This window comes from Lactuca virosa, chromosome 3 (assembly GCF_052849685.1).
Source record: "Lactuca virosa cultivar CGN04683 chromosome 3, Lactuca_virosa_CGN04683_v6, whole genome shotgun sequence".
NCBI classification, from domain to species: Eukaryota; Viridiplantae; Streptophyta; class Magnoliopsida; order Asterales; family Asteraceae; genus Lactuca; species Lactuca virosa.
The window spans coordinates 320,045,270-320,059,313 of NC_136428.1; the positions used below are offsets into that span (position 1 = coordinate 320,045,270).

Here is a 14,044-nt window from a genome sequence, read left to right on the forward strand (position 1 = left end):
GGAGTAGTTATTATCCTGGATTTATGGTGTGCGTTTTGAAAAACTAAAACAGGTTGCTTTCTTTTAAGTAAATAGGGGCAAAACTGTCAATTCATATTTTTTCAGTGGAACTATCAAAAATTGCCGTGGCAATATCACCACCCTTTTCAATAATGTTAATAAAAATGGATTCTTGTGGGACAATGAACAATAAGTAATTTTAAAATCTTGTAATCACCAATTTCAAATTTGATATGTACTTTAATTAAATTTACCAACTGAATTGTACCTTTGATCTTACGCTACAATAACGTAATGTTAGATTAACTTTTATAGTAAGTTACAAAAATGGTCCTGTGTTTTTGAACTTTATCGTATTTAGTCCAAAATCGAAACCTTTTCCAGTTTTGGTCCTGATTTCAATGTTTCATATCGATTTTGATCCCTGGAACCTAGAAATAAGGACTAAAATGGATATAAAACCTTAAAATAAGGAGCAAAATCAGAAGTTCTATATACCAAAATTGATATGGAACTTTGAAATAAGGACAGAAATTGAAAAATGTTTCAGTTTTGAACTAAACGTGGTAAAAATATCAGTGGTGAAGATATTGCAATAAGTTTATGGAAAGAATTCACCAGCACAGCTTGCAAATCCGTTGTGCATTTTAATTCCAGCACCACAGCGCCAACGGCGCACTGATTCCATTCTAGTTAAAAACAAAAGATAAAAATTTAACCACGACTTGCGAGTTGCCACATGTACAATTGGCTACCTCTTTTCTCTTGATCGTGACCAAGATATATTTTTATTTTCCTTTTTACAATTTGGCAATCATTGTCCTATTTTTCAGCATAGTCATTTATTTTTATTGTGAAAAATCTATTTTTCATCAAATTTTACACTCTAAAACAAAAAGGCCGAGTTCGAAGTTACTAATCAACGATTTTCTACTTTTCAATAATTTTTATGCCCCTGTAACAACCTCATCAAAGAAAACTTTGACACCCACAAAACACGGTGATCTTAAGATTAGAAGAGACTGTAAGACCAAACTGTATATATTGCACGAGATCGTCTGTGGTATTTGTGGTCACGAACTACGATCGTGCACACCGTCCCGGTGTGTCGTCATGAGTTGTGGCCATGGCGATTCGTAATAGCTACGACTATGGTACACGACCAATAGAAACAAGGCTGCCAATTCGACCGTTCATCAGTCATTTTTTTGAAGTTTTTAATTTTTTTTTTTTACAAACTCATTACTTATATAAACACAATACATAGCCCTCACATTTCATCAAATTTTACACTCTAAAACAAAAATACATGGATTTCTTTAAAAATTTTGACTCGGATGATGACGGTGAATTCATTTCGACCTTCTTCAACGTTGTGCAACATATTCACGATGAAGAAAGTTCGAATGTTGTGCGTTCAAGAGCGGTTTCAATCGTGATCGCAAGCCGCACACGACTTATTGGTACGTGATTACTCTGCTGATAATTGTTTTTACAATGATGACTCGTTCGAATGTCATTTCCATCTAAATAAGGCTATATTTTTACGTATTCGTAATGTTTTAGAGGTCCGTTATGATTTTTTTAAACAAAAACCTGATGCTAGAGGAAGAATGAGTTTTTCTAGTGTACAAAAATGTACGGTTGCACTTAGGTATTTGAGATACGGTATAGCATTTGAATGATTTGATGCATTCGACGAGTAGTTAAAGGTATCCGAAAGGACCGCAATTGATTATCTAGATTGATTTTGTGCATATGTGTATGAGGTTTTTCACAGAGAATATTTGCGCAAATCTACTCCTCGTGATATTGAGAGATTATATTTGGCTCATGAAGAGAGACATGAATTTTCGGGTATGCTTGGTAGTCTAGATTGTATGCATGTGGTTTGGAAAAAAATGTCCAAATGTGTGGCGAGGTGATATAGGTGAGCCAACTATAATACTAGAAGCTGCTGCATCTCAGGATTTGTGGATATGACATTCGTTTTCTGGAGTTGCAGGGTCTAACAACGACATTAATGTTCTTGGTCAGTCTCCTCTTTTCAACGATATATTGACCAGCAAAGCACCTAATATGTCCGTTCACGGTGAACGGGCATTCATACAAATACAATTACTACCTTTGTGATGGGATATACCCTAATTATTCTACATTTATGAAGTCATACTCGGTTCCTTGAAGTGAAAAGGCAAATTTGTTCACAAAAAGGCAGGAATCAGCGAGAAATGATATCGAGAGGGCATTTGGAGTCCTCAAGCAAACATGGAATGTAGTGAAACCGCTACATAACTTTGGGATAAAGATAGAATTAAACAAATGGTCGAAACATGTATTATAATGCATAATATGATTATTGAAGATCAATGTCAAGCGATTTGCACATATTATCCGGACGACGTTGTCATCCCGATTGAAGAACTCATACCCAGAACGCTTGAATTTTTAACACGAGTTGTTGAAATTCATAACAGTGAAACGAGTTTGAATCTTCAAAAAGATGCAGCGGAGCATTTATATCAACTTAACATGAAAGAAGATTAGTTTTTTTTTATGTTTGTTTTTTTATTCTAGGTTATTTAAGTATTATAGTTTTTAATATTAATGTAATGTTTCTTTATTATTGAATGAAAAACTATTTTTTTTTTTTAATTTTGAAGTTGTATTTTTATTGTATTTTTGAATTAAAAAAATAAAAAAAAAAATTATTTGGGGTGGAATGATAGTGGTGGGTATCCTATAGGTTTAATAGTAGTTATTGGTGATGATGTGACACTCACCACTATAATAGTTAGTGGTGGGTATAAGGTTGGTGGGCATGGGCTCAGAGTACATGTCAAGGAGGGCATTAGTTCATGATGTTGAGACGCATCATGTTCTTCGTAGGAACTTGACAGAACATATTTGGAACGTCGACCACATCGATCTTAACGTAGAACCGGTCGACGATTTGGAAGGTCAATTTTCCGATGAAGATATCATTTAGGTCTATCTAGGTTTGGTAATTTTAGTTTCTACGTTTTTAATTTTAAATTCTTTTTTTTTTTTTGAATTTGTTGTTTTTTCTTAATTTCTATGTTTTTATTTTAAGTTTAATGAATTTTTAGTTTTAAAAAAATGTTACATTTGAAATATTTATTTTGTATATTAAAAAAAAAACAACATGACAATAATGGCGACCAGCCCCTAGCAAATGACAAAATTTTGGCTAAAATAAGCAAGTATAACATAGCGCCTAGGTGGATCACCACACTCACTAGCCTAACGGCTTAAGCTGTGAAGGAAACCATCACTATTTAATTGGTGGCGTTATTAATTGGTGTTGTTAAGACATTATAGGTTATCTATTTCCAAAATTGAAGTTTAGTTCTGCTTATGAAATGGCGTTTTCGTTTTCTATCCTTAAGTGACTATATAACAAATAAGCACTTTGTGTATCACTACCTTCAATATGTTACGTAGGAGTTTTTCTTTCCATGGCATGGCCGTTAGATTACAAGAAAAATAAAAGCAAAACAAGATCACCAAATCAAAAGAGACCCTTTTAAGCGTTATTTCGAATCAATTAACCAGGAGTCTCCCAAGGGTCCAAATGGATTATATATATCTAATTACCAACAAAATAACATCTAAAACACAATATTTAGATTCCAATTCCGATTCCGATTCCGATTCCGTTTCTGATTCCGGTTCCGATTACCCTATTACAAAACCACCTACTCAAATGCTGATGCCGGCAGACCCGCAGGATCAAGCTCATACGACCCCTTCGGAACACCTTCCCGTTCTTCCCCACTCATCCTACAAGACGGAACCAAATGCGAAAATCTATACTTATCACGCTCCGGAATCACCATCTCCCCATCCTCTTTCCGGCCAAAAAGACATCGGAATCCAGCCAACTTCACCAAATACGAAACCCGAAACCCAATACCCTCATCATAATTTGATAAAACCTCAACAAACTCGTATTCATACTTTCCGGTTCCATCATTAGACCAGTTTATATTCCAGTCTTTAAATAGGGCCCACGTCTCGCCTTTTCTCGGAACTATATTGAAAATTCCCTTTTTACCCTCCTCCCAAGTCACCAAATGTGAAAACATCGGAAGATCTTCCGCTTTATCGGTTTTCCCGCGTTTAAAATTCCCGCAAGAAACAGGCAATTCTTCCTCAACCCAATTCGTTTCATCATCGGTTTCTGGAACCGGTTTCAGCCATGTGATTTGTAGGCTAAAACCCGGCGATTGAACCTTCCGGATATAAGCATAGAACCTGGGCATCGCATCCTCGGTATCATAAAGCGCCCATATCTGCCCAGGGGTAAAACTGTCTTCTTTTCTGTCTTTTTCAAAGTCGTTAAACTCCGGATCAGGACACTCAAAAACTTCCGGATCCGATTCCGGTTCATCTTCTGCTTCCGGTTCCGGTTCCGATTCTGATTCCAGGTCCTCAACATCGCCTTTCTTACCATCGGAATTAGAATGAGATTCTTGATTTTGACTTTCTTTGACCGGTTCCCGAACCTCCGCTTCCCAAAACATATCTTCGGGTTTCGGTTTTGCAGTACCCGAGTGTGGGGCCCGCTTTTTTGACGGAGCGGCCTCGTCATCATGATCATGATCGTGATCATTATCATTTACATTTTCTTTATACGATACGTTTCTTTTCGGGCGTGCGGATCTCCGAGGCTGTTCACCAACACGTCCAGAATCTTGATTTTTTTCAGGGGCATTTTCGTCCGATTCCGTGCTGTTTTCATCTCCGGAATCTTCATCTTCATCTTCCTCAGAGCTGCTCGTACCGTTGTCAGAACTTTCACTCGATTCGTCCACCTTCTTTTTCCGTTTCTTGTTCACATTTTGCGTCTCGGTTGGTTTTGATTTGGATTTGGTTGGAACCGGAACCGGAGTCGGAATCGGAGTCGGAACCGGAATCGTATTCCGTTGTGGAACCGAAGGCGGAGGAGCATGTATGTTCAATTCATAAGCCGTGAAAGCCTTCTTACAAGTTTGACAATGAACCGGTTTATTCAAAACATCATCTCGATAAAACTGATACCGAACCGAACAAAACGGGCAAACCGTCCAAAACGTTAACCGGACCGCACTACCCCCGGGCTTCGCGCGCTGAAACTGAAAGCTCCCGGTCCCGGGACCAGAACCGGAACGCCCTCCGGTGAAATTATCCCCTGCAAAATTACCAGAATGCCCTTGCGGAAAAACTGGATTCCATGAATGTTGTGGTTGTCGGACAACCGGCTGCTGTCGTGGTGCCCAATTTGTGGTGGAAAAAGCTCTTCGTTTGTTATCGTGTAATGTTCGTTTTTCAGGGTCTAAAAGGACTCTTTGGGCTTCACCGATTAATTTAAAGGCGTCTGTCGACCCCGAAAATTTGTTTTTATCAGGGTGAAGGACTAAGGCTAATTTTCGGTATTGTTTTTTGATTGATAAATCATCGGATGAAGGGTCGATTTTGAGAATTGAATACCAGTCTTTATCGGATCCGAATGATTTTTTTTCTGATGAAATGTGGACTTCACATACTAAAATTAATTGGGAGATGTTTTCGAGTTCGGGGTAAAGTTGTTGGGCTTTTTGGGCGATTTTTAATGCGGCTGAAAACTCTTTGTTTTCCATTTTTTTCTCTGCTATTTGTTTGGCACGTAACGCTTCTTCTCTGTTGGCATCCATCACAGCGAATGCCTGAAATAAAAACTTCAATTAATAAAATTTTAAAAAGTAAATATATATATATATATATATATATATATATATATATATCTAGAAAACGGGAATTTTCAGCTGATTCTGGTTTTGGTTGGTTTTTTGGGTCATGTGTAATGTACATATTGATTCTAAACTATTAGATTTGACTAAGCGAGTATGGAATGGAATAGATAGAGGAATGGAATAAGTTATTACATTCCATGATTAAGTGTGGTTGTGACTTGTGGTCTGTAGAAATGAAAGGAATTTTCATTTAAAAACATTTATGTTATTTGTGAACAGAATGTAGAGTTTTATCTCTACTTTGTAAATGAATAAATTATAATTACGGATTTTTTGTTTACAAAGATGACAAGTTAAACATAGTAGTAGACACTCATTCAACCCCCCAAATAATTTATAATGAAAAGAAACTTTTTTAGCTGCTTTAGAAAATAAAATTATGATTTTATTAGCATCGTGAAAAACTGTCATGAAAAATTACATACGTAAAGATGAGTTATATGGCAAATTTTCGCTCCATTCAATGAGCAAAGGAGAAAAAAATATAGCCAGTGATTAAGGAATGAAAATTAACAAAATGGAAGGAATCACATCTTTCAAGATTGGTTCATTCTATTAAGTTATGTGTATATGAATATACATTATGTATACATGTATATGTAATTATGTATTACATATACGCATATATGATACCATTTTCTCAACACTACTAAATTTTACATGAACAGCTTGAAGAACATGATACATGTCCATCAATGTAATTATTTCATGAATTACACTATAATACAAGCTTTTCTAAGCTTGTTTTATAACAAAAAAGTAATGACATTAGAATTACATAATAATATGATATCATTACCTCAAATGACACAGACTGAGTTTGTCATGGAAGGAGTTGGTTGATGTAAAAAGAGCTTCCAAGTTCCAGCTGCAAAAGAGGCACCATAGAGCCGCATACAAAGTTTTGCACCACTCTATCAACACAAAAATATCTAAATTTAAAGTCAAAATACCGAAATTCATATGAGATATAATAAGCAGGTTGATTGTTGACCACTCAATTTGAGTATATAATGACAAATGACAGAATTGCCCTTTATTGATTTCTTGTTCATAAAACTTCTCTTGACTATTTGTAAAAGTATGCAAAGTAATGTTTTATGAATTTCTTGTTAACATATTAGTAAACATAAATTTATTCATACACAACAACAAACTCCGAAACAAATAATAAACGATAAATTACATAATCCAATAACCAAAAGAAGAAAGCAACATACGACAATGTTATAAAAAGGTTGAAAAGGGGTATTTCAGTCATTTGTGCAAATAGGGGAGGATCAAGATTGAATCCCATGAGTTTATGGAGGGAAATTTGTATACGATTATGGATATAAGATTTTGTGAATTTGAACAGAACTCAATTCTTTACTAAAAGATGCAAACTTCCTCTGTTTTATAATTTAGTAGTTAGTACAAATTGAAAACTCATTTAGGTACAAAATTTGTATGTACATATTCGACATAAAACAATAAATCCCAAAAAGTATACAAGGGTACAATCAATAGTAAAAAGACTAAAAGCAAAGATGTCTACAGCTTCTTCTGAAACACAAAAGAAATGGCATGTCGATTTGAGAGAATGTGAAAATAAACATATTTCGGTGTGATACTGAAATTAAAAATATCAAATTTGATTAAAAATGTATAGAGTTGAAGTATGGTTTTATAGAGATCATTTATTCTTCTAATATAAATACATGATCCGGAGATGATTTGCATATTTTCAAATAACTACTTAAACAAAACAGTGTGAAGCCTACTTATTATATTCCTATAATAAAAGAGTTAGCCTACATTAAATGTGAAGTGTCACCTTTACAATAAGTTTTTATCACCAATTATATCTAATGCACAAATAATCTCTATCTAAAACAACTAATGCAGGATATTAAAACAGTAGATATGATTTGAAAAGTAAGAATTTTAAAGTAGGCTATAAATTGTTTAAAACAAAGATTTTTGTAAGAGTAGGCTGATTCTTGGAAATGAAGAACTTCGAACATGTATAAACAAGTCTTTAAGTTATGAACAAATCAGAATTTCAGAAAAAGGGCGTTGATAGAGGATTAAAACACTTCCATTCTACAACTTGAAAAAGAATACTAGTTTTATCAATCAAAAACAGAAGTTCGATAAAACACAACATTTAGAAGTATTAACCATCTCAAATCATGAAATTCAGTCTAACCTTAATATAATGGTAACTATTTTTAAAAAAAAAAAAAAATGTATACACGCAATAAACAAAGAAGGAATATTTTTATGTTAATTTAGAGAAAGTAGGATCATTTTGTCAATGTGATAAAACCATGCCCCCAAGGCTAGTTCGGCTCCCACATTAATCATTTTGAAGTCCATACTTGTCAATATACAAATTTGACAAGTGTTTATCATGGTGTTAGTAGATATAGCATAACATTCAGTTTTAACTTTCTTTAATAAAAAAATGTGGATTGAAGTACTGAAAGAATGATATGTACAACAAAAATCCTCAATAGACACAAATTTGGTAAAAAGATATACGTTAAAATGGCCACTAAAGATTCCTAGTTGATATTTCTTTCATTAATCCAATCAAATTGTACAACTCGTACCATGAATTGTTCTTTAAGGACACTCATCATTAGATTATAATTTCACAGCTACATCATCAATCATACAACTATTCATATACCCAGGATTGGTAAAACTGCCAACCACAAGTAGATAACAGAATAACAAATTTTTGAAAATAAATGTGCATACTTTTGGGCCCAAAAGACTTAAACTCCTCCGCAAGCCTTGAAATTTAAGAATAGAAAGACAAAAGGAAGCATCAGTTCCAGAAGCGTTAAGCTTAAAGTCGCTAACCACATGCTTTGTTTCAAGTAAGGTAGCTATAAGATTTTAACCAACCATTTCATGACAAGATGCGTCTTTTGAAGCTATATATTGGTCCATTCGGGTTTTGGAATTACCAAACTCAACGGTTAAACTTTCATGGGACGTAGCGAATAGTTTACAGAAGAAAGGTTTGAAAGATGATGAGGCGTCTACTAAGCTACTCAACAAGGCAAACAAACAATCTAACTTTAAGAATCTCGAAAACCCTAGAAAAGATTGCTCAGATATAAAGGGAATTAGGGTAACCAAAAGTTGGACAACAAGAATAATTACAAGGAAAAACAGCGAACAATCATTAGTGAACGGATTAACCAACAACTTTTACCTCTTCCTGTTAAACACGACCGATGGAATTGAAGATTCAAAGAATGAGACCGAGTAGTGACAGCAGGCGAACTGAGTGCGCCCCCAGAAAGATGAGTTTTCACCTTTTACGAGAAGGAAAAACGGTCAATGGGTCATGGGTGCCTCTTGCTGTAAAAAGACAGTTTGGATGGGCTAGGCCCCCAACAGGCCCATGCAAGACTACTTCAATTTTAAGGCCCATCTCACAAAAATAAATTGAAATACTATTGAATTTTATGGGATCGGAACATTGGTTAATTTTATTTGCTAATGTTTTAGAGAAATTAAATATATTCCTACTTTTTGTTTCTAAAAATCTTTCTATCCAATAAAATAGTGATATGTGTAACATTTAATGTTAATTTAAAGATATTTTAATATACTATTATAGGAACAAAAGTGGGAGGATATTTAATTTATCAATGTTTTATATCAAGTTGTTTGTTGTCTAAAGATTTTGGACAAGAGGCTCATGTTCTAACACGTGGTTTTCACATTTGAGATATAAAAACAAATGTTTATAAAATATTTATTGCATTTAGTTGAAATGATCAAAATGAAAGTTATAGTAAGCGTCAATACGAACGCATGAATATAAAGAGCATCAAAAACGAATTTCATATGTAAATTTTATGATTTTTACAAGTTCCAACGAATTTTATAAAATTCGCGGTGCGGGGGATTTGTCGTGTGCGGAGGAATTTTATAAAGTCTGTATGTAAAAGTCATGAAGTCTGTCTGGAAGCGGACCGCGGCACAGCCAATGTTTACCGTGGCCAAATTTGGCCCTATAAATAGAGCCCCCCCCCCCCCCTCCTATTTTCTTTGCCCCTTTCCCTTCAATCTCTCTTTCTTTCTCCCTCTCAAGAACTCAGTCGTTCGTGATTTAATTTCTCGTTCTGTAGTACGGTAGTGAAGCGCTGAAAGTTTCGGAAGGATCCTTAAGAGAAGGATCAAGCTTTGAAGTTACATTCGTCGTTTTCCTAGTTATTCATCAATCAGGTAAATTACACTTTCGCTTAAGTATAACTTGTTATATAGTATACCTATTGTCGTTATTATGAACCGTGTATTAGATTAATCATTAATTATAATTATTATATTGATTGATCTACTTACGGGAGCGGTGTCTAGTATAGACATGTTGGTATGGTTGTTGGATTTCAGAAAGGTTAAATGTCGAAATGATCCTGCCTTCCGATGGTCTTGACCGACTAATACTTATTTGGTAGTCATTTTAATATTAATGGGATTGATGAAGGATCTAGATATTGGTCTTTCTATTCCATAGATATTGATCATTTATATTATTATAGGTTAATACATGTTTGGCGCATTTGCTCGCCAATTGGAATGATGATAGTTGTCCGAGCACTCTTCAAGTGAGTTTTCTCACTATACTATATATTACATTATGTATCCTCTGTATGTTAGGATGTTGTCATGTTGTAGTGTGTTGTTAGGCAAGTATATTAGTTTAGTCAATTGCATGTTGTGTTGGATTGATTGTTTGTTTGTTTGTCTGTTATATATGTTAACATATCATGTTGTGAGTTGAGAACGGTCCAATGGTGTGCTAAAGGCCAAGATACTCGGGCGAATAAGCTTTATACTGAAGGCCAAAGGGGTTGACCATCTTTATGTTGAAGGCCAAGGGAGTGGACCAACTTCGTGTTGAAGGCCATTATCTGTATGCATTGTATATGTATTGTGATATATGGTATTTTAGAAAATCATTAATCTTTGGCTTACAGTTGCAGATTAAATGTTTTCAGGTATTTCTTCATATCGGGGGGAGGGCAACTCTTAACTATACACGCGATGATTTGCCTTATGAATGAATGAATGTTTTGAATGGAATATTACCTTTATAAATGAAAATTTTGGTTTGAAAAATAGAATGTTACAAGTTGGTATCTATGTAACGCCCGCATATTCAGGCTAGACATTTAATAAATAATAGATAATATTATCTAAAGATGTGGTAGTTATAATGACTATCTTGTGGATATAAGGAGCACTTAAATCCAAATTCGTAGGAAGAAGTTATACTTATTTGAAGTTTCACGATTAAACCAACACGGCTATGTGCGTTGTAAATAGTGAGTCGGAGATAGGTTGCTTATTAGCCTAAATAATCTAAACGAAAGTCCTACTAATCGTAAAAGAAAGAACGTGCATATAAAGAATGTCCAAATCCGACTTTATATGTTGGAGTTATGATTTTTCAAAGTTTTAGCACGACAGTGTACGACATAGAAACCGAAAGTAAAATCGGTTGATTGTTAGTCAAAACAATCTAAGCAAGAATCGAAGATCTCGTGAATAGGAGTTCGTCGATGTAAAGACAGTTGAGAACGGATTTTGTACAAAAGAGTTATGATTTTTATATGAACAACACTCTAAGCATGTTAAAAATATAACTTTAAAAATAAATTGAGAATTAGCCGACGGATTCTAAACAAAAGTCGCAGTGCTAGTCAATAGCTACACGTGGATATAAAAAATGTCAAAAACGGAGCTCGTATGAGGGAGATATGATTTTTCGAAAAATTGAAAATTCGGGCGACAGGCAAGGCGCGCGACACGAAAAAAGCATGTGGCGCACACCTTCTAGAAGGGCGACACGTGTCACACCCCCCAAACCAGAACGGTGGAAACGTTTGGGGGTGGATGACTTTCATGTACAGTATCATAACAATTGAGTAATAGCGATCAAATCATTACAACCATTGTATTGAATATTTAACAAGTTACATTGTGCTCAAAATATTGTTTACATAATATCAAGTGCATATGACAAAAATGAATAACGTGATGCGACAACGTCCCATCCACCAAAAACTCTTGTGGTTACCTGTTTACTTGCTTCTTGAGAATACAAGTGATTTTGAAAGTGTCAACAATTAAGTTGGTGAGTTCATAAACGTTTTATATGAAAAGGATTTTGTAACTGTTTCGTGTAAAATGACAGTGTATACTACCATAAAATCCAATATTTTCTTTAAAAATGAGTTGCAAGTCTTAATTCAAAGACTAAAAATGTAAATAATGTTGTACTGGAAAACAGTGTTATGAAGTTTTATCTTTATATAAAACTACTTGAATGTATGTTATCACGTAAACCAAATGTTTTGTTAATACCCTATGTGAGTTATTATAACCATATTGATGCGACCTGATGGCCTGCTACGACGTTCTTCAGGCTTCAGAACTGTTTACGACATTTGTCACCCTAGACTGACCTAGTCTAACTGTAGCTAACAGCTGAGGTGCGGGGTTGTCAATCCCGTATAGATCTATACACAAGTGTCATGCTCTCCCTCCAAGAGACTCTGGTTATAATGTAGGACTTAATGTGTACTCTGGTAGGTACGGTGAAGTTGAATGTCTCACAACCAGTATCAATCAATTTACATGAACTGAAAACTCCTTGTTCTTGTAAATGCAAGTATTACTCTTCCATAGTAGTTACATAGTGTAAAAATAATAATTATACCTTTAAATAATTATATGTTTCGTCCGAAAAGATAAAGTAGTATTTGTGACCCATAAACTATACCAATTATAGTTTATTATGAATGTTTTGTTAAGTCCATTTATATAATCAAATATATAAATACATATAAGTTATCATTTCTAGATGTTTTAAAAGATTATAACATATAATTTTACATCCAAACACAAGTATAAAAACATTTAGTATGATGAAGACAATTTCTAGTTTTCGACTTTTTTGTCCATGTTTTTAGAAAAATTATAGAAAAATCATCGTAAGTTGAAATCTAGATGCGTAAACTCTCAGAGCTTATAAAATAAGTCTACTTTGTCCATAATATTTTCCCTGACCTTAAGTGGTTCCTAACCAGAGTGAAAACGTTCATTTTTACAGACTGGTTCGAAAACGTTCTGAAATGATAGGCAGTTTTGTAAAAATCACCATAAATTGTAGAAAAATCATATGAATATGTGCGAGTAGTCCTTAAAAAGCTATAGACCTGAACTATTTGCATATTGATCAGTTTTGAAATATATGAAGTTTAAGTAGGGTAAAACAGTCGGTGAACAGACCACGACTTTTCTATAGAAAGCTGATTTTTAAGCTTAGTATGTTTTAGTGACATAACTTGTATTTTTAGTTTGCAAAGCCTTTAGATCATCCAAATAAGATTTGTTTACTTGTATTCCCCCCCTAAAAACTTGGAAAAACTCGAAAATGAAGGGGTATGAACTCACCTTGAGTGGATTTCTTAGTGGATAAAGGGATGAAGATGAAGATCCTCAAGCTTAGAACACTTGAAGATGGTTGAAGAACACTTGAAGATGGTATTACCCTATGGATAATAACACATATAAATGTGTGTAAATGTAACAAAACTAGTATGAATGTGTGTAAAAACACTAGATCTATGGAGGAAAGCTTACCAAAATTTAAAGAACCAATTTGTGGAGAATCAACCTTGAGAAAAATGGAGTGTTCTTAAGAGAAATTGAGAGAATGAAGAAGATGAAGATGGTGAAATGAGTGGGGGGGAGGAAGGGTGGTGGGGTGGGGTGATGGGATGTTTGCTTGTATATTTAGGGAATAAAAACATGATTTGTATGGTTACTTGTTGGATAAAAGGTGGTAAAGTTAGAGCATCTTATCATAGGGTCAACCCCTATTCTTTTTCTCTCCAACCGAGGTCTCCTACACCCTACCGATAATCTAGGTTCTCGGTCCAAAGCCTTACCGAGATCGTATGGGGTCTTCGGTCCAATGCCACCGAGATTCTAGGGATTTCGGTATAATGATCCACCGAGATCCTAGGGTCCTTGGTCCCAAGGGACTCCTCGGTCTTGGGGTCCTCGACCTAGAGAGGGTTCCCGGTTTTGAGCATGATTTTGGTTCTAGGCTTAAAACACTTCAAATGCAAATGAAATTTTCGAAATTTTTGGTCTATTTTATTGACTTTTCAAGTGTTTATTACAACAAGGTTGTGATGTGGTTTTACATTATACATAGATACACCTTAGAC

General features: G+C 34.7%; 1 protein-coding gene across 2 annotated transcripts; it reads right to left on the reverse strand.

Moving 5' to 3' along the window:
• Positions 1–3,524: 3,524 nt before the first annotated feature.
• LOC145167362 (uncharacterized) lies at positions 3,525–9,117 on the reverse strand. 2 transcript variants are annotated; one of them, XM_079086551.1, is made up of 3 exons: positions 9,007–9,117; positions 6,595–6,709; positions 3,525–5,708 (listed from the first exon to the last, which is right to left on the reverse strand). In XM_079086551.1, exon 3 carries the CDS (start codon positions 5,694–5,696, stop codon positions 3,720–3,722), a length of 1,977 nt encoding a protein of 658 aa, XP_078942677.1. In that variant the 5' UTR covers positions 5,697–5,708; positions 6,595–6,709; positions 9,007–9,117; the 3' UTR covers positions 3,525–3,719. The 2 variants fall into 2 exon arrangements, with proteins under 2 accessions (XP_078942677.1, XP_078942678.1); XM_079086552.1 differs by having other exon boundaries at positions 6,595–6,727.
• Positions 9,118–14,044: the final 4,927 nt, after the last annotated feature.